The sequence below is a fragment of the Dermacentor andersoni genome, chromosome 5, assembly GCF_023375885.2.
Source record: "Dermacentor andersoni chromosome 5, qqDerAnde1_hic_scaffold, whole genome shotgun sequence".
In the NCBI taxonomy this organism is placed as follows: domain Eukaryota; kingdom Metazoa; phylum Arthropoda; class Arachnida; order Ixodida; family Ixodidae; genus Dermacentor; species Dermacentor andersoni.
Window position 1 is genome coordinate 52,943,686 of NC_092818.1, and position 25,059 is coordinate 52,968,744.

Below are 25,059 nucleotides of genomic sequence, written 5' to 3' on the forward strand. Positions count from 1 at the left end.
GTTGCCAATGAAACGCTGAGTAGTGCAATTCAAGATATGCAAATCTTCGTTGTTCATCCCTTATTTGTTCTTCTTGTGATATTTAGCATGCTTATAAAGAACTGTTTTTTGTTGTTTTTGATAGTGCCACGTTTATTTGGTGTGGTCCTTGCTTGTCCTACCATTAATGAAAACATTTTCAAATAATGCTTTGTAATTACAGCTGGTAATTTTCATCTGTATTCTAGTGCATCTTATGATGTTTGTATTGCCTTACGTATTGTATATATCTATTGCATATTTATAGAGTAACGTCTGTAACGATTACTGCATTCTGATGCTTGAATTTTAATAAAGAATGTTTTAGATACAACCATGCGTCTGCTCATGGGATTAAACTTAGTGATGCAAACAAAGCCTAGCCTCAGAAGGATCGACATCTGGGCTATGTTGTCTTTTCTACGGTCTTGTTCGTCTTGAGTGCACTAAACCTTTCCTTAAATCCTAGCTTTTGCTGAAAACAGAATGCAGATTAATCACAAAGTGAACATATGTGTTGGTGTTTACAACAGCACGCGTTTCAAGCAAGTTTTGTTGTTTTCCTGATAATAATAACAATAATAATAATGCCGTTGATCGCACTTTGTTCTTTTTAATTTGGTGGAAATAAAATGAAACATGGCAGATTTCCAGTAGCGTAGCAGGTGACAGGGGGGGGGGGGGGTCAGTATAGGGAAAGGGGACCTGCATGCGCATTAGCCCAGCGCCCCCATTTTTCTTAATCCGGCCCTGGGTATCGCGCCTCAGGGCGTCGGCTGACGGCGTGGAAGAAAGCACAATTGAAAAGTCGAATAACTTCTTGTACGATCCCATGTCATGACACCAGAGGAGGTATTCTGTAAGAGTCCACCGAGTGGACAGGTCCATTTCGTCTGCTGTTGAAGTTCTGATCGCCTGGGCTGGGCTGCGCATCCGCAGCAGCGAGGCGCCCAGCCCTGCACTTCAGTAGCAGACGAAATGGGCATGTCCACTAGGTGAGCTCTTACGGAATATCTCCCCAGGTTACGCCAACGCGCTTCGTCACTGCCGCTCTTCGGCGTCCCAGTCGGTGGGTGCATGGACGATATCCCACTTTTGTTATCGTAAACGCAACCAGCGGCGCGCGGAGTTTGTGGGTTTCGCGCTTAAACGGTCCGACGCAGGGTGCGCAATAAAGGAGCCATACGAGAACATTTCGTGGGAACGAGGTGGTCACGCGGGATCGGGTATGATCGTAAACTCACGCCGCAGTGGCCTGCCGGTCGCATACGGCAGCAGGTGTCTCCACGAGTAACGCGCGGAGCCTTCGCTATATCCCCGCTCACGGCACATATCCGTATGTCGTCCTGAAAGTTTCCTCGACCCCACGCAACTGGTCAGCTGCGTAGGTAAGTATACGCAACGTCTTACGTTTCATACCAGTGTCAATTCTAACTGCTTTTGACCGTTTCTTTCCTGATTAGGGTTATTAAAGTTTGAAACAGTAAAGTAGCTGTCTGGGAAATGTTGAACATGCCATGCAATGGATACGCTGGTCTATAATTGAAGTAAAGTGACATAAATGAAACTTCTTAGTAGTGTAGCAATAGCGCGAAAAAAAGCCTAATGGTCATAACTTTATGTAAAATTTGATAAGGTAATTTTAGTGTAGTGTAGTGTGTGCATTTTCCGCCTCCTCTCTCCCCTCCCAAAGAAAAGAAAAGCTCCCTAAGTTACGCTACCAAAAAAAAAAGGTATAGTGGTCGTAATTCATACAGGATGCTGAAATTTACCGTCGTGAAACTACACTGATTATTATCAGTACGCGCGTTCATAACAGCATCCTATACGAATAACTTTGTCTTGTATTTCTTATTAAATACAGGATTTTTCTGTGGGGTATGTTGTAAAGGTAATTTGAGTGGACAATACAATGTGCATAGCAGCTTGAACTCCAGCCAATGCTTGCAAAAAATTTCGTATTGCACCTCTGATAGAATGTTCTGGCAAAAATAATTTTGGTATGCCTGAAATTGGATCATATACTACATTGTATCAATGACGAAACATCGCTGCGTTTCTCATTTACGCCGCGCAATCCTCAGCACACTTTAGAAGGGCAACGTAAGCTAATAAGCAGGGCTCCTATTAGCAAGCGTCATCTGTTCGCGAGATTATGCACCTGTCGTGGTGCCATAGATAATACTACCGAAGGCAGTCAGCTAATGGCAGAAAGCTCCCACGAGTGATAAGCATTCCGAAATCAGTGCCCGAATATCTTGCAGCAGACGATGCAGGTGACGTCGATAAGACATCTCTAGTCTGTTTCTTTTCCAGAGGGTTAAGGGTCATTATTAAAGTGAATTTAGCGCCAAAAAAAAAGAAAACTAAAGCGAGCAGACACGCACAAGAAAGACAAGGACGAGCACTATCACTACAGCAACTTGGTCCATCTCCCATAGTAGGTTGTGGTGCCATTACTCTGAGGACTTTCATACTTGACATCTTTCCCCGCACTTTGAAGAGAAATCAATCATTTTTTATAGGCATACAAGTATATTGGAGGTCATTCAACGCATGTACTTATATCAGGTCGTCGAGTATCAATTAAGATGGAAGCCTCTATATACGCCACAGCCAGCTATTTAGCGTTGGCAGAACGGCATGACTGTCTTTAGGTGGGTTGCCACTTTTTTTCTTTCATAAATTTTCCCCCATCTTGCGCATTTTCGCAGAACTGACGATACAGTGCGCGAGTGAAATGAATTGCCCTATGAAATTATCACAGCAATGCCATTTCTATTTGGGAATCTATTGTTTATTATTGAACTGTTTATTTGCTTACTGTAGATAACACTGTTTACTTTTGATAGGTTAGTGTGACTCTCTTTCTCCATTCATGGTTTGTGATATGCTAACTTTGGGTGTAATATCATGATACATACTGTATTGTACAGGTGCATTGTCCTTGCCCCCCACCCTTGCTTTAATGCCCACCATTGGGCACTGCAAGCAAGAAAATAAATAAATAAACAAACAAACAAACAAACAAACAAACAAATAAATGAATAAATAAATAAATAAAAACTGATTTGCCTCAATAATCGGAGTTTCACCCGACATGGTGACTTAGTGGCGATGACCTACTGCTGCTGAGCAAGAGGCTGGAGGAATTCGGTTCCGGGATGCGAAACTGATTCCAGGATTCCGAGGGGATGGAATGCAAGAAAAGTCGTGCATTCAGGTTCAGTTGCACGTTAAGCATCTCCATACGATTGAAGTTAACCCGGAGGCTTCCTCTACTACGTTATTCATACGGCTACTCGGGGTGTTAGCCTCGTGAATCGATCTCTTCGGGCATTTCATATCAAAAGAATAAAGATACTGCGCCATCGAGTCATGGTTATGCGTGCGCTCGAGTGGCACATCTTTTTTTTTTATATGGCTGGTCCCGCCTTTCAGTTTATCAATATTTCATTATCATTCTCCTGCGCATGCGTTCCACGTGCTACTTGTGTCATTTTTTTGTACCTTGTGGTGACAAAAAATTGCCAGTGAGAGATCGGAAAATACGCTGAGCAATATCGCTTCAACTCGTTCAGCAAAAATTGGCGCCGCGTCCATCATGTTGAGGCGAATGGCGACATAATACGATTAGAAGTATTTCATAGGATGGAGAATGGTGTGTTTTATATGCTAGGATGATCATTTTGATCGTTATGATGATGAAAGTAATGAGACAGAGACAAAGCTGGCATATGAACAAGTGAAGGTAGTTAATTAAAGAGCTCGACGGGCTATCCTTTATTGTTCTGTACATATATACACAGTCGCAAAGTTGTCTAACTTGCTGCTGGCTGCATGTTAGACAGCTGCCATCCAGCAGCAAGTAGTCTATTCGGGCGCATACCCAGAGGTCCATGTTGTCTGCTAGACAAGACAGTATCCAGCACAAACCTGGTGGCCCAAGCTAGTAGACATTTTGCGTCAATGGATGGAAGTGGTTAGAGGCATACCGCAATGTGGGCAAAGTTACCGAAGAACGCTAATCAGATGAAAACTGACTTCGTTCAACACACTTTGGTTCACAGAACGCTTGGACCTGAGACAGTATGCAAACGGCCAGATTCACGTTTGGCGTGCTACTGTTTCTTGAGCGATACACAGCCGCACGTTGTACTCCGAGGCAACCGGCCGAAGGCACCGTGCAAGACGAAGACCGAGCAAAAGCATATCTCGATGAGGTCGACGCCATTTTGAACGACATTTGCTACAACGATAATGTTGCCGAATGGAACTACGAGACGGACATCAACGACGAGAACGACATGAAAAGAGTGAGTGTGCAGATGTGAAGAAAAGCGGGGGCGAGGGAATAAAGAAAATTTTGAGTCACATTTCACTTTTTGGGAGAAAGGAGAATTAATTGAGAAAACGCAGAGAGGTCATGGCCTGAGGTAATAGTCCTCTAGCCTGCTACTGCGGTCGAAGGGAAGGGGAAGAGGAGAAAAAATAAGGGAATGAGAAGTGATGCACAGGATAGCGAGTGTAGATACGATCATATGCCCAATTGTGTCCGAAGGACCCGTTCACAGGCTTGAATCTAGGTTCACGAGGGTTGCATTGGGGGCTTGCTGGCAACGCATCTTGAATAGGTATTCCCGTAGTGCAAGTAAAAGACAGGACAAAATAAGGCAGACAAGGACACACACAGAGCACTGTGTGTGTCTTCTTTTTTGTTGTCTTTTAATCGCACAATGGCAATACCTATTGAAGAAGTTGAATCTAGGCCTGCGTCGACGGGCTCGACAGGCTGTCGTTATTTCCAACGAAGAGGTCTACGCCTGGCGTCCACCATCATATTTGGGAGAAGCAACAAGTTTATGTCCCTACTGTATCAGGTGTATGTTCGACTGTCTCAATGCACGTATCATAATATTTCTCAAGAATGTTAAAAGAAGACTGCATCCAGATAAGTGAGTACAAAGCATTTAGATGTTTTGAAACGTAAAACAGTATAGACGTGAAAAAATGAACTGACCTATTTTTTTTTTTAATTTTAAGACATGTAATGCTGTTTAGCTGAATACGAAGTTACATGTCAATCAACTTGAGCTCTAGTGCACAGAACATTGCAAAAGAGAGGCACAATTGAAACGTCAAGGGACTCTGGGCTGTCATTAGAATTTAAAATAAACTGCGCACGACCATGCGCGTGCAGATGATCAGTCAGCTAAATAGTAATGTCAGGCTGAAACTAACGGCTATTACTATTTACCACAAAGAAAAGGAGCAAAATATAACTATAGAACACAGCACACAAACATTAGTGATGCAAACATGATGAATTGCAGGAGGGCCCGACCAAGCATAGATAATGATAATAACCTACACTAACACCGAGCAATTATTCGTTAAGCCACACGGTAAATTGTTAACATCCACCTAACGAAAAACTAGCTGCGCCATCTCGCTCAGCAGCCTTTCTGAAAAGCAACAGTGTATTTCATGCGAAGCATGCTCGTTCATGCAAATATTTGTTGCAGGATGAAAAGGTTCTTTAGCTGGTGTATATTAGTGGGCTGACCAATACGTACACTCGCCACTACGTGGATTATGCAGGCTCCGACAAACGCAGCTTGTCCTCGTGTTCAACCACAATCGCATGTTTGCACGCAACGAATGTACAACATACCGAACTAAGATTAGAATGGCATGAACTGTTATCTCAATAAGTACATTCTACCGTTTCCAAGGTAGGGGCTGGAACTTGTAGCATAACAAAGAAATTTTAGACGCTAATGGCGTCGCAATGAACGGCGGCATGGAAAATGACAGGCGTAATCAAAACAGACAGGAAGACAGCAATATTCAGGAGAGCGCAAATAGGCACAGCTTATATGCTGACTGGGATTCAGGAGGAGGCTTTAGCTAGAGGCAAACTCCGATGGCACCTATTGAAATAGATGTACAATACAGAAGTACTTTTCCAATACAACCCCTAGACTGATTGGGATGAAATTTGTTGCCTTTTAGATAGGAAGTTAGATTATAGTGGCATTAGGAAGCAAAATTCTTTTTTAGGCCATTAATATCGTTCAACAAAAATCCCCCAAAAGTTCGTATGTTTCGAAAAATTGAAGCACAAATGCGTACCTTAGCAGCAGAAAGCTATCACAGTTCAGCGAACTGCATCCGTTACAGCACTGAAAGGGAACAAATTTCGTAAATTAATTCAAAACTTGCTTGATATCCTTATATTGTTTACGAAAGTTTTGCGATATGTCCTACTCAAAACTGGCGGTACAGTTCAAAGCGGTGCATGAATTAAGGGGTCGTCTCCCTAAAGGCGTGCATGAAACTTCTGCTAAAAATTTTCGACCTCCCTCTAGCCTCCCAACGGGCCAATTTAATCATTCTTTTTCTCGTCTACTGCAACAACTAAGTGGACTGGTAATACGGCCCGTTACCTTGTAAATCTTCAAGGGGTAACGCAAGACGACGAAGACAAAATACTTTTGTCTTTTCTCTTCGTCGCCTTGCGCTGCCCCTTCAAGAGGTTCAACTGGCCCAAATCTTGATTCGTCTACAGTTATCTTGTGGCGCAAACGGTGGCTGAGTCTGCCTTTCTGCCAGAATTCACTGAATATGACATTCGTTATATCATATTCAACTTCAAACAGTGCAAATTATTGGGATTAGACAGTTTGTCAGCGGACGTTATTCGCAGAAACATTGAAGTCCTGAAGAGTGTTCTTTTAGCAATCACAAACGACAGTGTAGCAACACAAATCATGCCACCAACGACTCCAGAAAACTCTTGTAGTTCCCCTTTTCCAAAGCGCACAGGTTCATACTGTCAGAAGCTATAGATATATTTCAATACTTTCCTGCATTGCTCTGATACTTGAAAAGCATATATTTCATGTAATGCGACGCTTCATTGATGCAGATAACCTTCTATCGCCCAACCAATATGTATTTACCTCCGGGCACGGCAGTAAGTTGGCGTTAGATGAACTAACTGATTTCCTTAATGATGCTCTAGAAAACAACGAATTTGCTTGCGCATTATTGTTGAACGTATTACAAGCTTTTAATTGTGTGACCCATGATGTTTTACTTTGTAAACTTCAGCGCTGTGGATTCTGAGGGCCTTTTCTATCTTTCCTTAAGAATTATTTGTGTGGTCGAGCTCAAGTTGTACTAATCGAAAATATTAAAAGTAGGCCCACACAGTTGTCCAGTGGAGTTCCTAAAGGATCGATTTTACGATCGCTTTTATTTAATATATATGTTGCTGATTTCACTCAATCCATTCTTCATTGCCGAGTTTTTCAGCACGCTGGTGACACGGTTATAGTATCTCGTCATGCCAATTTTGATCAAGCCGTGACCGAATTACAAACTGAGGCTGTAAATGTCATGAGTTGCTACTGTAACAACTTACTTTCTATCAATTAAAGTAACACTAAACTCGTAGGTTTTCACACTCCCCGGAAACGTATTCCTGTCATCATCCATTTGTTTCTTCATTCTCCTCAGTGTAATAATGGCGCCTGCCTTCTTATTCCATACCTTTCAAGTGTCAAATATCTGAATGCTGATTTCGATCCCAGCATCTCTTGGGACAGTCATTTAGCTAACGTTTGTGAACGGCTGCGCAAAATGGCGTGTCTTCTGCACTCTATCAAAGGATATTGCCAAAGTTATAAAAATGTATATAAGGAAAATGATTGCTCATGCATTAGCATACAGTGTGCCGCGCAATCGGATCTGTTCTTCTTGCTTTTGTTCAGTCTTGTGGCGCAATAAGGTTGATTACTCACTAAAACCTATAATGCGTGCCATGATGTATGGTGTACCAGTTGCAGCAAATTATAGTCTCTCTTCTTGCTCACGTACGTCTTCATTTAGGTCCTTATTTAAAGAAAGTGTTATTCTCGCGTGCCATTGGAATAACGAATTTCGCCTCCCATATGTCCCTGCTCGAACATTGCATCCACGAGATCATTTCATTTTGCCCAGGGTGCGGACTAGATATGGGGAATGTGTTCGTGCTTTCTATGTTCCAAGTGTTCGGAATGACCTCCCAGTGAGTGTCTTCTTTTTAGGCAATCGGAAAGACGTGAAGTCTGGTTATCTTTTATTTGCATGCTTTAAAATTATGGGGTTTTACGTGCCAAAACCACTTTCTGATTATGAGGCACGCCGTAGTGGGGGACTCCGGAAATTTCGACCACCTGGGGTTCTTTAACGTGCACCTAAATCTAAGTACACGGGTGTTTTCGCATTTCGCCCCCATCGAAATGCGGCCGCCGTGGCCGGGATTCGATCCCGCGACCTCGTGCTCAGCAGCCTAACACCATAGCCACTGAGCAACCATATTTTTTTTTTTTCAATTTCTTCCTGCCTAGTCCAGTTTTTTTGGTGGGGATGTGGACCGACAGTGGTGTATTTTATTACTTGTCCCTTGCTGCCGGAGACTGCCCCACGGGCCATTTGTTGGCTTAGTCAAGCCAATATTTGTACCCTGTAAATCCACAAATAAATAATAATTATTGTTATCTAATTAGTATATTATTAGTAAATAATTATATACAAATATTGGCGACATTATGGTGTATTATCAGTCGCAGTTTGAAGATTGTGTTGATAGTTGAGTTTACTCAAATTTTGCGATATTCAAGAGTACTTCTAAAAGAATATTGACCATATCAATAAGAAGCACTTCTTTCTACAGCGATAAAAATTTAACTTTTGTTTTAAATGCAACAAAGCTAATCAATATCAGTGCACTGGTTTGTGAAAAAGAAATATCCTCCTTTCCAATGTATTAAATAGGAGATTCCGAGCTAAAGCCTCCTCTTAAGAAGTCCAGTTCGGTAGGCCATATAAAGTATAGGAGGAGATGGGGGAAAAGGAGGAGAGAGGCAAAGGCAGGGAGGTTAGCCAGTGTAAAACTGGCTGGGTGCCACGCGATTACGTGGCGGAATAAGACCAGGAAATGTGCAGGCATTTAATGTAGTTAGCTGATGCACAACAAAGGCAATCAAGAACGCTAGAGAAGCATCTTTCCTGCAGCGGACATAGATTAGGCAGGTAATAATGATGAAAAATGCATAGATGAACTATCATGACGTCGTTCTTGGCTGCTGAAGTTGTTTGTTTAGCTCAAAATGAATCTGAAACTTGTGTCATCTGGAGCAGGGGAGTCCTCCCATGGACATGAACTAGAGTGATGATTATGATGACGACGACAACGATGGCGATGTATTTCTCCGTCCATTGAAATCTTGAATACTCGCGAACCATTACCAGAAAGCACACTGACGCAGTAAAAAAGCGATTGGGAGCAGCGCCATTCTAACCCACCACACTTACAGGTGGATCAGAGTCTCAAGTCAAGTGAGCTGAAGAAGGAGTTGTGGAGGAACATCACTCAGTTTAGGTGGACTTCATTCAAGGATCCTATGACCAGGAGGGTGTTCAAGCTGCTCTCAGTTATTGACACGGCTATCCTACCTCAAGAGAAGCAGAACGAAGTAAACATTTTTCCTCGTAGCAAATTTTGCTTTCGCTAAGTATGACAGGTAAATACGAACAGTTTCTTTTTCTTCTGGTTCACCCATGCTCAGGGTCAGCTATGCAGTTCCGTGAAATAATGTTTGGTTTGAACACAAACCAGACGTAGTCAATAATGGAAGCAACGTGCAAAAATACAAATGCGTTCACGTTGAATTAGAAGTGACATTCCAGTTCGTAAATAAATACATCAATATTTCAAGGTTAGTCTGTGAAAGAAATTGTCAATATTCAATTAACTTGGACATTAAAGGTACCAGGTCACGCTAATATACATGAACTATGTATCGGTATATCTTTAGAAGTTCCATTAGATTGAGGAATAATTACTGTAAGCAGTTAATTTTGATGTTTTGCATTTGGATCTGTTTATTTATTTATTTATTTTTAAGGATTAAGGACTTAATAATAGTTACATATTCAGTAGTTTTGCGCTTCCCCCATTTTAAACTTTTATTCCATTTGACAAGAGCACCAAAAGCGGCCATTGAAAATCCTATACCGTTAGGCTTTCGACAGTGCGTGGATCGTTATTTGGTTCTTTTGAGATGACATTTGGAACCATATCATTTAACATCATGACATGTGTTCAATATTATAATTAGGATTTACCGCATCGTTAAAGATCAAGATATGGTGAGTCTGAATTTATTTTTGTGCACCGACCCTTTATGTGATAAAGCTAAAGCGAGAGGAAATTCGCATGCATAAAGAATAAATCGGCTGACGCAAGAAGCTGGTAAATTGGTACCGTTGGAATAGGTCTTAGCGCTACGACGAACATAAAAGATGCTGATAATCATGGCTATGATGATAATGACGAGGTCCTCTGTGGGTTTAGTAGGGATTGTGGCAGGCTGAACCGACTCGGAGATTGTGGGCTGATGATAATTTTCAACATAAGTTTTACAACGCGTCTGACATGAAACGGAAATAATGCCTGAGTGGGCGTTTCATAATGAACTGCCGCGTGAAGAATCAAATGCGTAAAGTGAAACAAAATACGGCAAAAACGGAAACAAGCAAAGGCGTGTAAATTTACAGCTTTAGGAGATGGGTTTGTAGCTTAAATGTAGTTATCTTTTTTTTTTTGCTTTCTCCGTGTCCTGATATCTGTAGCGTGCGAGTCTCTTGAAACAACAAAAACAGAAAATATAAGCTAGGCAGGGCACTGGTATGAGACAGGTATGCAAAATGGGTTGTTTATGTTTTATGCCTTGCACAGAAAACACCTTTGTTTTTCTTGAGTACGTTGTTTTTTTCGATTTGCGTTGCTTGTTCATTGCTCTCATTTTCGAGCTGTAACCTACGTTCATGGGGCTTAAAACTCAGGTTGGTGTTATGGAAACTAATAATAATAATAATAATAATAATAATAATAATAATAATAATAATAATAATAATAATAATAATAAATAGGTTCCGGCGACAACGGCGGCATGGCTTGATGCAATGGAATGACGAAAGAGAAAAAGAAATTGTACTATATATTGAGTTGCGCAATGCAACATGTACTCTGCCGTACCAATGCGCCCAGTCTTCAATATTCGCATGAAGAAAGTGCGAGGAATTGTCACAAAAATGACAACCACTCGAAAAGCGGGCAATAATGCAGTTGTTTATGTAATTCAAGGGCAAACAGAGGGCTACTATAAAGGAGGCTCATGAGTCCCGATGTCCGAAAAAAAAACTTTAATGGTCCTGGCGCAGCTTGCTTTCTTTTGCCGAAGTGAAACATAACGAAGACTTCGATTATACATTTGTGTCTTTGCTTCAACGACCCCCATCCAGTTCTTGGAAATAATCAGCGACATGCAAGGCAACCATGCGTCAGCAAAAATTTGTCCATTTTCACGAAAATCCCGCAATCCTGATGACTGCACCCTCACGCTAGACAAAGGTAAACGCATCCGCTATTTCGCCACAATTGCGAAACGTGCTCTATATGCGTCTGTAGACTTTAAGGTTGCGTATCGCGTGATTTTAATTTTCACTTTTTCGTTGTGGTCGCCTCAGAGATCAAGGACATACTGGCTTCCTCCAGAAACTACGATGAATTGCTTCACGTGTGGAGCGAGTGGCGTAGAGCGTCAGGAAGGCCCGTGAAAGAGAAATTCACCCGATACGTCCGGCTCCTGAACGAAGCAGCGAAACTCAACGGTAACGTTAAACGCACATACGCTTCACAAAGCTTCTCGTTTTGCAATAACAGTTACTCGTTCGTCGGCCGCCTTCTCTAACAATGTGCCCGCTGTCACTACTGAACGGCACGTTTCACGATGTGGTCTATAGAGGGCTGGAAATGTTTCCCGAACGCTGACCGAAAATAACGTGCCGCGTGTTCGCATATCTGACGTTCCGTCCTCCTCTGATTCATGCACTGGTTTCTGGGCGCTATAACGTAAAACTATTCCAAACTTTTCTATTCCAATTCTGCTATCAGCCCTCCACGATTGGTCAGAAACTTTTTTCGACCACCCCCACTTCTCCTGCCTGTCACGCGATGTCACGAAAACCGCGATACCTCCCCATCTGATATGATGTGTACACACTGATTATGCATGATTTGACAGAAAAAAGAAAAACAGTAATTTCTGATTCGACCCCTTTTCGCCATTAGCCCTCGGCTATTGGTAAAAAGTTTTGGGCTGCACCCACTTAACCTGCCTGTCACGCGATGTCACAAAACCGCAAGAACTCACCGCGTCAAAGTGACGTGTACGCGACAATGATGCATTAATATGTCGAACAAAACTGAATTTTCTCCGGAATAGCCGCAGGCTGCCCCGTTCCGAAAGGAATAGAAGATGGCTGCCGCCGATCGCTGAGACGCTGGCTACTCGCACGTGCCGGAGAGCATGGGTGTATTTGCGTGTAATAAAACTTCTTGCGTGGCAGGGTAACGTTTTCGAGCACTTTCGGCACGTTTACCTCCTCATTCTGCCAACTCTTCTTTGCTGAAGGTCCGTTTTAGCATCATTCTTGAGCTTCCGTTGCATGCCGCCGCCGAGCTAAGTAAGGGAAAGCCGACCAGTCGTAGACGCCGGCACCACCCTCTTAATCCGGTTATCGACTTTCAGTGCACTGGCTCGGCCCCGTCGAATCCCTCTCCACTTGAGCGTTCACCTCGCCTCTTGTCGGCCAATTAGATACGACAAGCCGCTCAGTGTAGGCAATGTTATTCGTTTTTCAAGCAAACAAAAGTGACCTCCTATGAACGAGGAGAGCGCTTGATTGGTCTGTTCAGACAACCCTGCCGGTGACCGCCCGGTGCTTGCGTTGGCGGTTACGCAAATTTGACGTCAGGAGATTGGAATAGAAACATAATGGCATAGTTTTACGTTATAGGGCCCTCTGTCTGGCGAACAGGCCGAACTACGTCGTACACCGAAATTGCCAATTTGTTCAAGAAGTGTTATCGAAAGTCTCTTATCCTAGTTGTTGTACTTTGTCTTGCTGCATGTAAACATTCGTTCACGCCGGTCTGTGAGTAAGGACGGCGCGAGACACGGAGTACAGGTCTTAATTTACTTTCAGAAAAAAAAAGCAAGAAATTACGGAGGCAGGGAGCCATGTGAAGGTTTAATCGAGGATTCTACGCGACACGGATTTCAAGCGACATGTATTTCTATAGTAAAATGTTTTCGACTTAAAACAATGGATGCTTATTAGCTTTTACTACCTTATTAATTTTTCTCCGGTATGCATTTGCATTACCCTAAGCGTTAGGCAGTGAAATATAATTTATGTTAATCCCTAATTCCGGCTCGCATCGGTGAATGTACAACAAGCCTTCACAACTATGAAAACGCGATTATTTGTTATAAACAAATATTAATTTCATAGGAGACGCTCCGTCCCGTGTTCGTGAGTCGCCTCGTATTTTTTTTTTTCGCGCTTTCGAAGCCCCGAATTTGCACCAACTCGCCCAGTTCGTCAATTTTTTTCAAGTTTGTACAAATATTATTGCACGGAGATGCGCCATATCGACATGGTTTTGAACGCTCTGACCGTTTCCATTTCCTGTTCGCAGGTTTCGAGGACGCCAGTGGGCTGTGGCAGAATCAGTACGAGTACGATGGTTTCGAGGATAACGTAAAACGGCTCTGGGAGCAACTGTCTCCCTTGTACCAGCAACTACACGCGTACGTGAGAACGAGACTACGCACGACGTACGGCACCGAAAAGATACGAGAAGATGGCCCCATACCAGCTCACCTTCTAGGTAAAGTGCCTCGGTGCGCAATCCTCCTGCTAGACGGCCAAATTTAGCGTCACATTGAGCAAGCGCAGCTCGCCGTTAACGTCATTCCCGCAGAATATCATAAGAAGCCAACAAACACTGACACCAAGGACAACATAGGGGAAATTACTTGTGCTTAGTAAATGATATAGAGAAACAATAAATTAATGGAAATTAAAGTGGATTAAAAAACAACTTGCCGCAGGTGGGAACCGAACCCACAACCTTCGCATTTCGCGTGCGATGCTCTACCGATTGAGCTACAGCGGCGGCATTTGCCCATCCACTTTCTTGGGTATTTATGTGTCCTCGTAGAACCCTGGGAGTGTTAGCCAGCGCCACCCCTCACAGACCTTGGCGGCGGACGTGGAACGTCCTTTTTGCCGCAGGCATCACGAGAACGTGATCTTTTTGGGTGAAGGCAACTGGTCAATAAACCCACGCATGCTACCTGAAGGCATCAATGTTGCCGGATTCGAGACCCTCGTTATGTAATAAACGAGAAGAAAGGGGGTTAACCGAGGGGCCCGATTTTTATTAGTCATATCATAAGAGGCCGACAAACACTGACACCAAGGACAACATAGGGGAAATTACTTGTGCTTAGTAAATGAAATAGAGAAACGATAAATTAATGGAAATTAAAGTGGATGAAAAAACAACTGCGTTCGGTTCCCACCTGCGGCAAGTTGTTTTTTCATCCACTTTAATTTCCATTAATTTATCGTTTCTCTATTTCATTTACTAAGCACAAGTAATTTCCCCTATGTTGTCCTTGGTGTCAGTGTTTGTTGGCTCCTTATGATATGACTAATAAAAATCGGGCCCCTCGGTTAACCCCCTTTCTTCTCGTTTATTCCCGCAGAATGTCACTCGAAAATTATTAGAAAGGATTAGTGATAATCGCTGTAGGATGCACTTGCCAGCGAGTGCGTTTGATACTCTCAAGTAAGAATCATAGCGCAAAACGACGAGGAGAAAGACACAACGCATAAGGCAGGCGCTAACTGTGTTTGTCTTCACACAGTTGCACTGCGTCATTGCTCCATGCACTCTGCCTTGGTCCTTCCGTTTTTGCGCAGTGATTCTTACTTATTCGTTATGAACCAACTTGTCCCCGAAACAAACAAACAAACAAACAAACAAACAAACAAACAAACAAACAAACAAACAAACAAAGAAACACACAAACAAACAAACAAACAAGCAAGCAAACAAGCAAGCAAACAAACAAACAAACAAACAAACAAACGAAGAAACAAACAAACAAACAAACAAACAAGCGAGCAAAAAAGAAGCCTGGAGGACGCTTAAGCTTCACCTTTAAGAGTGGAACGCAATAGCGCTCAAAGATCCCTGACTACTTCTCACGCTTCCCGGCACTGCAGCTAATGTAACCGTTATGTTTACCGGGAAACGCTGGCGGCGAACGCTATGCACGAAGGCGAGCTAGAAACGCGGACACTTGCGCGGGCCAATGAAGGAACTTGTGCGCAGTCGCATAAAAAAACTGACATCATTTTCAGGTTTCTGTTATTGTTTCGCACTTTGAATATTTAAGTCTGACAAGATTTAACATGAACGGCATGCGCTGGTGGTGTTTTGTTTCGTGACATTTGTTTGCGGGCTGCCATTCTCAAAATTCCGGACAATAACTTTGTCAAGAATGTAAGACAAGATATGAGCAACTTTATTGACACAAGGGTGTGGCAAATAACCCGCATATACAGCATGTCATATAGCAAGGCGTGGAATATACATATACCTAAACATATACGGAAATTTTCGCTCACACACAACTCCACCGACGCCGGATTTTCTGCGACACGGTGCCCTTAACGCTATCGATTAAAAACTTGCAGTGACATTTCGCTTCGTAAACGCGGGCTACGCGCAAGCGTATGGGTTCTATTCCCTTTCTTGTACATTGCGCGTAGAAGGAAGGAAGGAAAGAAACTTTATTTTTCAAAAAGAAAAGTAGGCGAGCGTGGTTGGGCCCTTAGTCCAGGGCTCCACTGGCGCGAGCGGCTCGTTGGGCTTAGACCAGGAGAGCCACTTGGCTCTCCTTTCCCTCGTCCGCAAGCCATGCCTCCCACTGCCTATTTAACATAAGTGGATGTGCAGTTATGTATGGGCTAGTAATATGTGAAGGCCGTTCCAGGCTCTCCCATGTGAAATGTTGTAGTGTGGGTTGGTTAGAACACTACTGACAGACGTCCAGAAATCTAGTTGGGTTTATTTTACTGAGTTGATGCAGGTTGGGGAAGCTGTTTGTTTGAATGCGCCGCCAGTGCCTACTCTGCTGTCTGTTAAGGGCCTTGTGTGGATGACCGTACTGTCTGCGTTCCTCCCGCTGTTTTAGAAGAATGTCACGAGTGCTTGGAAGAAGTCCCGCACTCGGCTCGGCCGCAGCTCGGTTGTTGAATCCTCGAGCTATACGGTCTGCCGCAACGTTACCGTCCAAGCCCTCGTGAGCCGGACACCAAATAATGTCGAGGTGGTCTGTCAGGGTTTGTCCCAGAACTCTACGTACCATTTTGGGTACCGTCCCTTTGAGAAACAGGCGACACGCTGTCTGCGAGTCGGAGAGTATGACTGCCGATTCGTTCCTGTGTTCCGCGTCTGCAATGGCCACGGCTATTGCAGCCGCTTCGGCCGCACACGTGGACCGAGTTACGACTGTGGCCGTTATGACACGTTGTTTTTGAGTGACTGCTAGCGTGTGAGTCTCTCTACTGGCTCTGCTAACGTCTGTGTAGTACGCCGTAGAACCTTTCCCGAAACGATTCCGCAAGGTTGCAGTTCGTGCTTGTCTTCTACCTGCATGGTACGTTGGGTGCATATTCTTTGGTATCGGTGCCACCGTGATATGAGATCTCGTGTCCCTGTCCAGTAACACTGTGTCCTCGTCGCAGTACAGCGGTCGTGGCGTGAAGCCCAGCTTTTCTAGAACTGCACATCCCTGGTTCGTTGAGTAGAGCCGCTCTCTTTGAGTAGAATGTTATAAAAGTGCCCTGATTGTGTGTAGGTGTGGCGGATTTTTCAAGGATTATTTTGTATTTTGTATGTCTTATGTCCGCTTTTCGATTTTTACGAAGTGTGAAATGCCATTAGGAAGAATGGTAAAGCACTGTAAGGAAATGTAGTCTTTATTATTTCGAACAACTTGGTACTGTACTATTCACACCATTCATGCTCCCCTTCTTCCTCTTCTGAGTACGCCAAGCCCGCGCCTTTTTCCGGGCTTGTTCAGCTCGTGCCCGGCGCTCGGAGACGACTTCGGTGTCGGTCGACTAGCGTTCGGCCTACCGCCGCTTGCGTCGTTGCCCCGCCCTCCTCACTCGGCGGTCGGCCTCTCGATAACGAGACGAAACCGGTACGTCCATAGCGCACACAGAACACGTAGCAACTGCCTGAAAAGTCAACCCAGCGCGCCTCGGCCTACTCTTCTCCTCCGCCACGCTTGGCCTCCTTTCTCCTTCCCCCTTCGCTCAACGCCACCTTCCCTCGTGGCGACACATATAATCTCGCCGATTTCACAGACGGGACTCACAAATCTTACAGAAAATAACAAAAAAAATGGCTGTGGCTTAGCTAAGGTTAAGGCCAGGATGCGAAGCATACTAGCCTTTATTTTAGTTGTTGAACCACTGTTTAGCCTGGTGAACTGCTGTTGCTTGGCTATATTTGGTTCGGCTAGACGAAGAAACAACTCATGCAGGCGAGCGCACGAGCTGAGACCCGGCTATGTAGCTACGCGGCCGCAAGCGAGCGCACGAGTTGAGCCTCCGCTTTTGCAGCTGTTATGACGTCATATGGTAGCTACGCGGCCGCGCGCGGCGCAGCAAGGAAGAGCGTGGTTGTGCGGCTAGTATGCTTCGCATAAAAAACTCACAGGGCAGTTACGAGTATGTAACGCGAATGTTAAGCGTTAATAGTGGCGTGGGGTAGACATTTTCCCTCCCGATGTCGAGCACCAAACGCACTCTGCGTCTGTGGACAGCAATCGGTGTGCACCGCGCGCCCAAGGAGTTTTAAGCGGTTCCGCCGCGAGGCGATTGGGCGTAGCGTTTATGGTGCGTTCCCTCCACTTTGTCGTTTTAACGCGAGAGCGTTAAAGGCCCTGTGGCGCATAATATCCGGTGTCGGCGTCGGACATCGTTTGGCGGAAAATCATTCCCAACCACAACCACGCGGGTCCTCCGCGTGGCGCAGAGTGATTACTAAATTAATTGAATTCCTCATAGTAAGATGCGTCAGAAAAAATCGTACACTACAACCTAAAGACAATCTGAAGACATTATAGCGTCGGCTTGTAATCTGAATATACCAGAAAACACAATTCTGTTTGACGGAAACTCAAACGTAAACCACTTTTCCGGCGTTTCTACCATTCATAGAGCGGCGCGGCCCACTCGGCTCCTTGCAACAACACCATTCAGATGGCGCTCGCCTCCGCGCATCCGTGGCCCACGCAAGAGGCCGCGTTTCTACCAGAAAGCTCACCCGCTCGCCTTCGTGCGTAACGTTCACCGCAAGCGTTTCCCGGTAGGCATTACGGTTACGGAAGCTGCAGGTGCCGGGAAGCGTGAGAAGCAGTCAGGGATATTTGACGGCTATCTCGTTTAACTCTTAAAGGCGAAGCTTAAGCGTCCTCCAAACTTTTTCTCAAACCAAACGCATTCATCATCTCTGGAGATCCTCTAACTATAGTAGTGTGGCCAAAGCAGCGGCCTCCGCATGAGGCGTTTGTCGTGAGCAGCTGTGGTGCGGCGCTGCTGTGCCTAACTTGATAAATTGACTGACACAGGCTGCGAAATATCTGTAACTTACTTGATTAGCTCAAGCAGGCTAGGTAACTATTTGTCGCCGCCCCGTTTCAAATGGGATGCCAATAAATCATCATCATCATCATCATGATACTGATCATCATCATCATCACGGCTGCCTGCGCTCCGGTAGCGCACTGGAAGCGGGAGGCTGTAATTTTTTTCGCGTCTGGCAATGGAATAGCAGAACGATCAGGTTTTAAAGTGAAGAGAGAGAGGGGAAACTTTTATTTTCAAATCAACAAGATTCGTGTCCGGCGTCTTTTTAGTGGGTCTGGGCACCCGCCGCGGGCGCGGTTCCGAGACCTTGTCTCGAAGCGGCTTCCTCGGCTCACTGGACGGCCCACAGTTTTGCTGTCAAGTTCGAGCTGAGCAGTGCAGTCTTCCAGCGCGAGCGGAGGCTGGCGGTGGAAGACGCGTAGCATGCGATTAAGTGTGGCGACCTCGCCACATGATGTGCATCTGTTTGTAGTGTATATGTCTGGATACATGGCGTGCATGAGTCTGGGGTTTCTGTAAGAATGCGTTTGTAATTGTCTGAAGTGTACTGCTTGTGTCCTGTCTAACCTAGCGTGAGGGAATGGGTATACGCGTCTTTGTAACTGGTAGTGTGCCGTGATGTCGTGGAACCTGGTCATACGATCCTCCCACACCCAGACGTTTGCAGTACCCCGCGGGGGCTCATCCTCCGATGATGCTCGGTGAGTTAGGCCTCGAGCAACGCGGTGAGCCACTTCGTTGGGGTGCTCAATCCAGTGTGTGCCGGGATCCATAGCAAAGTGAAAACATTAACAATTTAGCAACACCGAAAAGCCAGATGTAATTGCCCTCCAAGAAACCCAAACTGCCTCCCTCAGCCTCAGTGGCGTAGCCAGAAATTTCGTTCGGGGGGGGGGGGGGGGGGGGGGCTAACGTTGCAGCTCGGCCTCCTCCTAAGAGGAAACATTAGGTCGGATGCTCTTATCTAAATACATGTAGAAGGAGAATTGGTTTTTCTCGGCAACCACTGCACCAAATTTGATGAGGTTTGTTGCATTTAAAAGAAAAACTTAAATTCTAGTGACTGTTTGTTTCGAATTTTTGATTTAGGTAGTCAATATTTTATTGAAAAGTGGCAAAATCGAAAATTTTCAGGAAACGAAACAATGCAGTTTACAACTCTGTATATCAGCAATGAAAATTGATATCACGATTCTGTGATTTGCACATAACAGGACATCTACAGCGGACAAAGTTGATATGTTACGCATGAGTCTAAAAAAATGAAGTCTTATGGAAATACGGCTTTTGCAGAACCCTTGTACATAACATAACCAATTCACGTAAGATACAAATAGACATATCGAATTTGTCCGCTTTTAATGGTGCAATGGATGCTGTTTACAGAAGCGGGATATCTGTTCTTGATGCAGAGCTATTAATTTGTAAACTTCGTGTTTCTATTTTTTTCGAAGTTTCGAATTTTTCAAAATATTTTAAACAAAGTTCAGGCCCTAAATCGAAATTCCGCTTCCAACAGACACTAGAATTTAACTTACTCTCTGAAATGCGACAAATTTCATTAAAAGCGATTCAGGAGTTATCTCAGAAAAGCGTTTCTACGTTTTACATGTATCTGAATACGCCACGTCGGAGTTCGGCCCGAGCTAAAGCTTCCTCTTAAACAATTTGCCTATGGATCAAATACCTGAATAATAACTGCATTATCATTGCCAAAGATGCTGCAAACGAATTCTTGAACGCTACGCACTGTCAATACAAGTAAAATATGTATTCTTTTCATAAAATATTATACTCGTATGTGCCAAAAATTGTGCCCAACATAACTGGTGTCAATGCTTCCATGTTTTTCGTCTATTTAATAAGTAAAGAAAATATCACACGAACTTTAGAACTACATCAGTTCGAAACCACCAAAGCATTCCATGCCGCTGATATGAAAAATGTAAAGGCCATGAAATGAACAAGTTGAGGACAAATATGTTAATGAAACTTTGTCATTCAAGATCCTTGTTTACATTCTTGTACATATGCAACGGCCAGTGAAAAATCTCAATGACGCTGTCATTTGTTCCAATGTATTACGCAGGAGCAGCTGTCACCGGTCGTGTATCGTGAGTAGTTGCACCGAAATTATAGTCGCAACAGAGAGCACGTATAAAAAGCAGGAGTTTTGCAGAACATACGAGGGTGAGTCAAATGAAAGTGAGCCAGTGCGAATATATGAAAAATGGGGTACTTTGTTTAAAAGTAGCCTTCATTTGCATTCAGACATTTGTCCCATTGACAAACGAGTCGCGTAATTCCCGTCTCATAGAGGTGCTTGGGTTGCTGCTTCAAAACGTCTGCAACTAACATTCACGTCATCGTCCGAGACGAATCTGGTTCCCTTGAGCTGTTTTTTCGGTTGCCCAAAAATGGGGAAGTCGCAAGGCGACAGGTCTGAGCTGTCTGGCGGATGTTGCAGCGTTCCCCGCTTGAACTTTGCCAGTTTTGTATTAACCACATCAGCGACGTAGGGACGGGTATTGTCATGGAACAAGATAACCCCATTCGTCAATTTGTCACGTAGTTTGTTCTTGATTGCGACACGCAGCCGATCCGGCGTTTAGCAATATCGGAAACAATTGATAGTCTCTCAAGATTTAGCAAATTCTATCAGTAATGGCCCCTGACAATCGAAAAATAAAAGTCAACAATACCTGTCCGGCGGAAATGACGGCCTTTGCTTTCTTTTGGGGTGGTGAATTCAAATGTTTCCATTATAAGATTTGCTGTCGTGATTCAGGCTCGTAGCAGTGGCATGATGGTTCGTCTCCGATCACAATTGCAGACAAGAAATTGTCACCCTTATTGTCGTACCAGATCAGATGAGTGAAGGCAGCGCCGAACATCTCCGTATTCTGGCGGTGGTCCAAAATCTTGGGCATCCATTGCGCATACAAGAGCCGATAGCCGAAATGTTCATGAATTACGGCGTGAACGGTGACGGTGAACCGAACCGTGAGCGATGTTCACACGCTTAGCCAGTTCATCGATGCTTATCCTCCGTTCTTGTGTCATCAGCTCATCAACCTTTGCAATTTTGTTAGGTGTGATTGCACGATGGCTTTGGCCCGGTCTGGGGTCGTCTTTACAAATTTCACGTCCTTCTTTGAACCGTTTGTTCTAACGCTTCACAGTGGCCAATGAAATGCAATGTTCGACGTACACGGCAGCCATACGGTGACTTAATTTCTTTTTGGGAAACACCTTCAGCTGTCAGAAACCTCACGGCACTACGCTGCTCCACTTCTGGAGCGTCCATTACGTCACGCAACCATGTTCATCCCAGTGTATGAGAGCGTTAAAGAACATTTATCCTCAAACCTGCGTGTCACTTTTGTAAATCACAGATGCCTGTGTGCTACGCGCAGGCCTTGCAGATAATGAACAGAACCATAATTGCGCGGGGTGGGTAGGCTCACTTTCATTTGATTGCCCTCGTACATTAGAAATGCGAAGATACAATGGAATATACAAATGCGAAGACACAGCTTGATAACGGGAAAAAAAGTGCCACTGGAAACATAGTTCACTGCACGTATACACAAAACATACGTATAAGTCTCCAATAAATCTACGTATCTAAGAAAGAGTCACGCTATATAATGGGTCAAACAAGGCAAATAAACATGTTACGCAATCACAGATTCACAGAATCCTAGATCCCGTCCCTATTCCATCCACTCCCCCCGATGTATTGTGCGCGACCGAAGGCGGCGCGCTTGCTCCTCACTTTTCACCCTTGCGCACGCAAGACTGAGCCACCATCGTCGGCTCACCCATTCCCCCTCACCCCCCACATGCTTTCACTCGCACATACAGCATGCGGTGCACGGTCACGATGTTATCGCCGTTAGAATTTATGCGGAACATGAGGGCGACGGCGACGGCAGGAATGCGCCTAGAGTCTCCATATAATTGCTATTGCAATAATAAGAGTATCCGCAGCTGAAGCGTCCCACGGCCCATTACTTTCCGCAAAATAAGTAACAAAATACAACTTTCACCACGCGACAATTCGCTGCGCCTCAACGTTTTTTTTTTCCTTTTGTGGGGCGGGGGCACCATAATGAAAAAAAAACGCAAAGGAAAGTATGTTGGTCACAATCGAATGCCTACTTTGGGCAACTAATGTGGCTATTAAAGGAATATCGAAGAAAACACGAGACGCTTGGTCCACCAAGAACCATGCGCATACTGCTCGGTATCCTACACCGGCGAGGCAAGACATTCTGGAGAGGTTGCGCTCAAGCGAACGCGGTGCAATCCGTCGTCCCCAGTGATGGCGGCGAGCGACCATTGTTTCTTTTTCTCGTCTGCTAGCCAGAAAGCGTCTAAAACTGCCAGACGAGAATGCACTCGGCCAGAGAAAACCGAATGTGCACCGAAGTGCGCCGCGCGGTGGTCGGGGCAACACGAGAAAAACGCATGCGCTCTGGCTGGCTCTCGCAGCCCGCGGGCAGGGGAGCGAGAACAAAAAAATTGAAGGGGATCAATGTGTCCTCGCGATTAAAAGTCAAAGTAGAAAAAATAAATAAGAACGTAGTTACCATGGCTGGCTTTAGTGTCTTCACTGGATGCTTTGGCGCAGGTGAAAAATATGTTGATATTTTTTTATGTGACATGACGGCAGGAATGAACCACCACAACGCTTCGTCCCATCGGGCCTCGCTGCAGGCATTGTACAACTTGTCGGATAGTGTGTTGATTTGGCTTGTCTCGTTGTACGGCCCGGTGTGTTACTTTGGAAAAGTTAATGCACCTTTGGCGTCAAATATTTATGGGAACATTAAACTTACAAAGTTCCGCAATTGAAAATCTAAAGCACATGTTTTGAAATATCAATGCACCTTTCACATCAAAAGTTTGAGAACTTTATACCCATAAAGTTTCGGAATTGACATCCACGCGCTCCGTAGATTCCATGATAGAGTGTAGATTCCGCGGCCTCCGCGAGATGCCGCGCCAGCCCGTTCGCCATCAAAAGGTCCTTGAAATTTTGTGCTCGGATGGGGCTGCTAGCGTTATGTGACTCCCGGTGCATAGGCGTTGCCGCGAAATCCAGCCCGAGTTGGCAATTTTCGCGGTGAAATGGCTTTTTGAGCGTGAAAAAGACGTTCTAGACAAAATCCAGAATGATTTCCGGCGCCGGGGCTTGCTTTGGTCGGCGGTGAATGGACAGCACGAAAAAATTTCGGGGGGGGCTGAAGCCCCTAAAGCCCCCCCCCCCCCCCCCCCCCTGGCTACGCCCCTGCTCAGCCTGCAGAGGTACAACATACACATCGCCGACAGCAATACTCCGGCGATCCCTATACGGAGCATCTGACTACGCATATGACTACGCACCAACACAGAATCCAACGCAGAATAGAACACACATTCGTGGAGATACTCTCAGATAAGAGGTCCCTATAAAGCCATTTCTTGCTGAACATCTGCAGCCCACCAAAGGCTAGCCTTGCAGACTTTGACAAACTCCTAAGAGACGTAAACAAAAACCAAGGGGCACAAACTACTGACGACTTTAATGCGCCACCCGTGGCAAAGGGATATAATAATAATAATAATAATAATAATAATAATAATAATAATAATAATAATAATAATAATAATAATAATAATAATAATAATAATAATAATAATAATAGTAATAATAATAATCCTATTTTCATATCCACTGCAGGACGAAGGCCTCTGCCTGCGATCTCCGATTGCCCCTGCCTTTCACTAAATGATTCGAACTTGTGCCTCAACTTGTGCACAAGTAGAAAGATACCTACAAAGAAAGGGCTCAGGCAAGGAGACACAATCTCTCCAATGCAATTCACTGCTTGCTTAGAAGTATTCAAGCTATTCAAAGGCTAATGAGTGCGGATTGACGGCGAATACCTTAGCAATCTTCGGTTTGCAGATGACGTTGTCCTGTTCAGCAACACTGGGGACGAATTAGAACCAAGGGAGCTGTGGACTATTTGTAGATATTTCCCAGGATTTTCACCTATGGTTCCTGTAGTCCTTGATTACGCAATGCCTTCATGCAATGGGGTGCCACACGTCTACAAAAAAAAAAAAAAAGATGTGAGAGAACGTTCCGTAAACGATGCAACGACACTGCCTCAGTCTCTGGAATGACCTATTCTAACCCACTCGCTTTGGCAACAGTGTCTCCAGAGACATCAGCCCGGATTTAACCTTCTCAATGGGAATCTCACGAGTCGAGCGGAAGGTGTTCGTATAGACACTCGGTAGTGATAATTACATCATCCAGACAGAGCGCGATCGCCGGTGCACCTTCCATAGAACTGGGAAGGGCCAAAATCCCGGACTGGGCGCCTTTCGGAAGGATGGCTAGCCTAGGTA

The 25,059-nt window shown here is 44.6% G+C and overlaps 2 protein-coding genes across 6 annotated transcripts in view; both read left to right on the forward strand.

Annotated features, from left to right (window-relative positions):
• LOC129384671 (angiotensin-converting enzyme-like) overlaps positions 1-25,059 on the forward strand; it is a 223,014-nt gene that overhangs the window by 18,752 nt on the left and 179,203 nt on the right. The gene's annotated exons all lie outside the window — the stretch shown is intronic.
• LOC126530342 (angiotensin-converting enzyme-like) overlaps positions 1,137-25,059 on the forward strand; it is a 77,714-nt gene continuing 53,791 nt past the window's right edge. Inside the window, exons 1-6 of one of the 5 annotated variants that reach the window (XM_055070285.2) lie at positions 1,137-1,406; positions 4,089-4,334; positions 9,384-9,542; positions 11,374-11,482; positions 11,599-11,742; positions 13,616-13,807. In XM_055070285.2, the coding sequence (XP_054926260.1) occupies positions 4,110-4,334; positions 9,384-9,542; positions 11,374-11,482; positions 11,599-11,742; positions 13,616-13,807 (829 nt within the window). In that variant the 5' untranslated portion in view covers positions 1,137-1,406; positions 4,089-4,109. Of the gene's footprint in view, positions 1,407-4,088; positions 4,335-9,383; positions 9,591-11,373; positions 11,483-11,598; positions 11,743-13,615; positions 13,808-25,059 lie in introns of those variants that run through there. The other 4 variants (XM_055070283.2, XM_055070284.2, XM_055070282.2 and 1 more) reach the window with 4 other exon arrangements.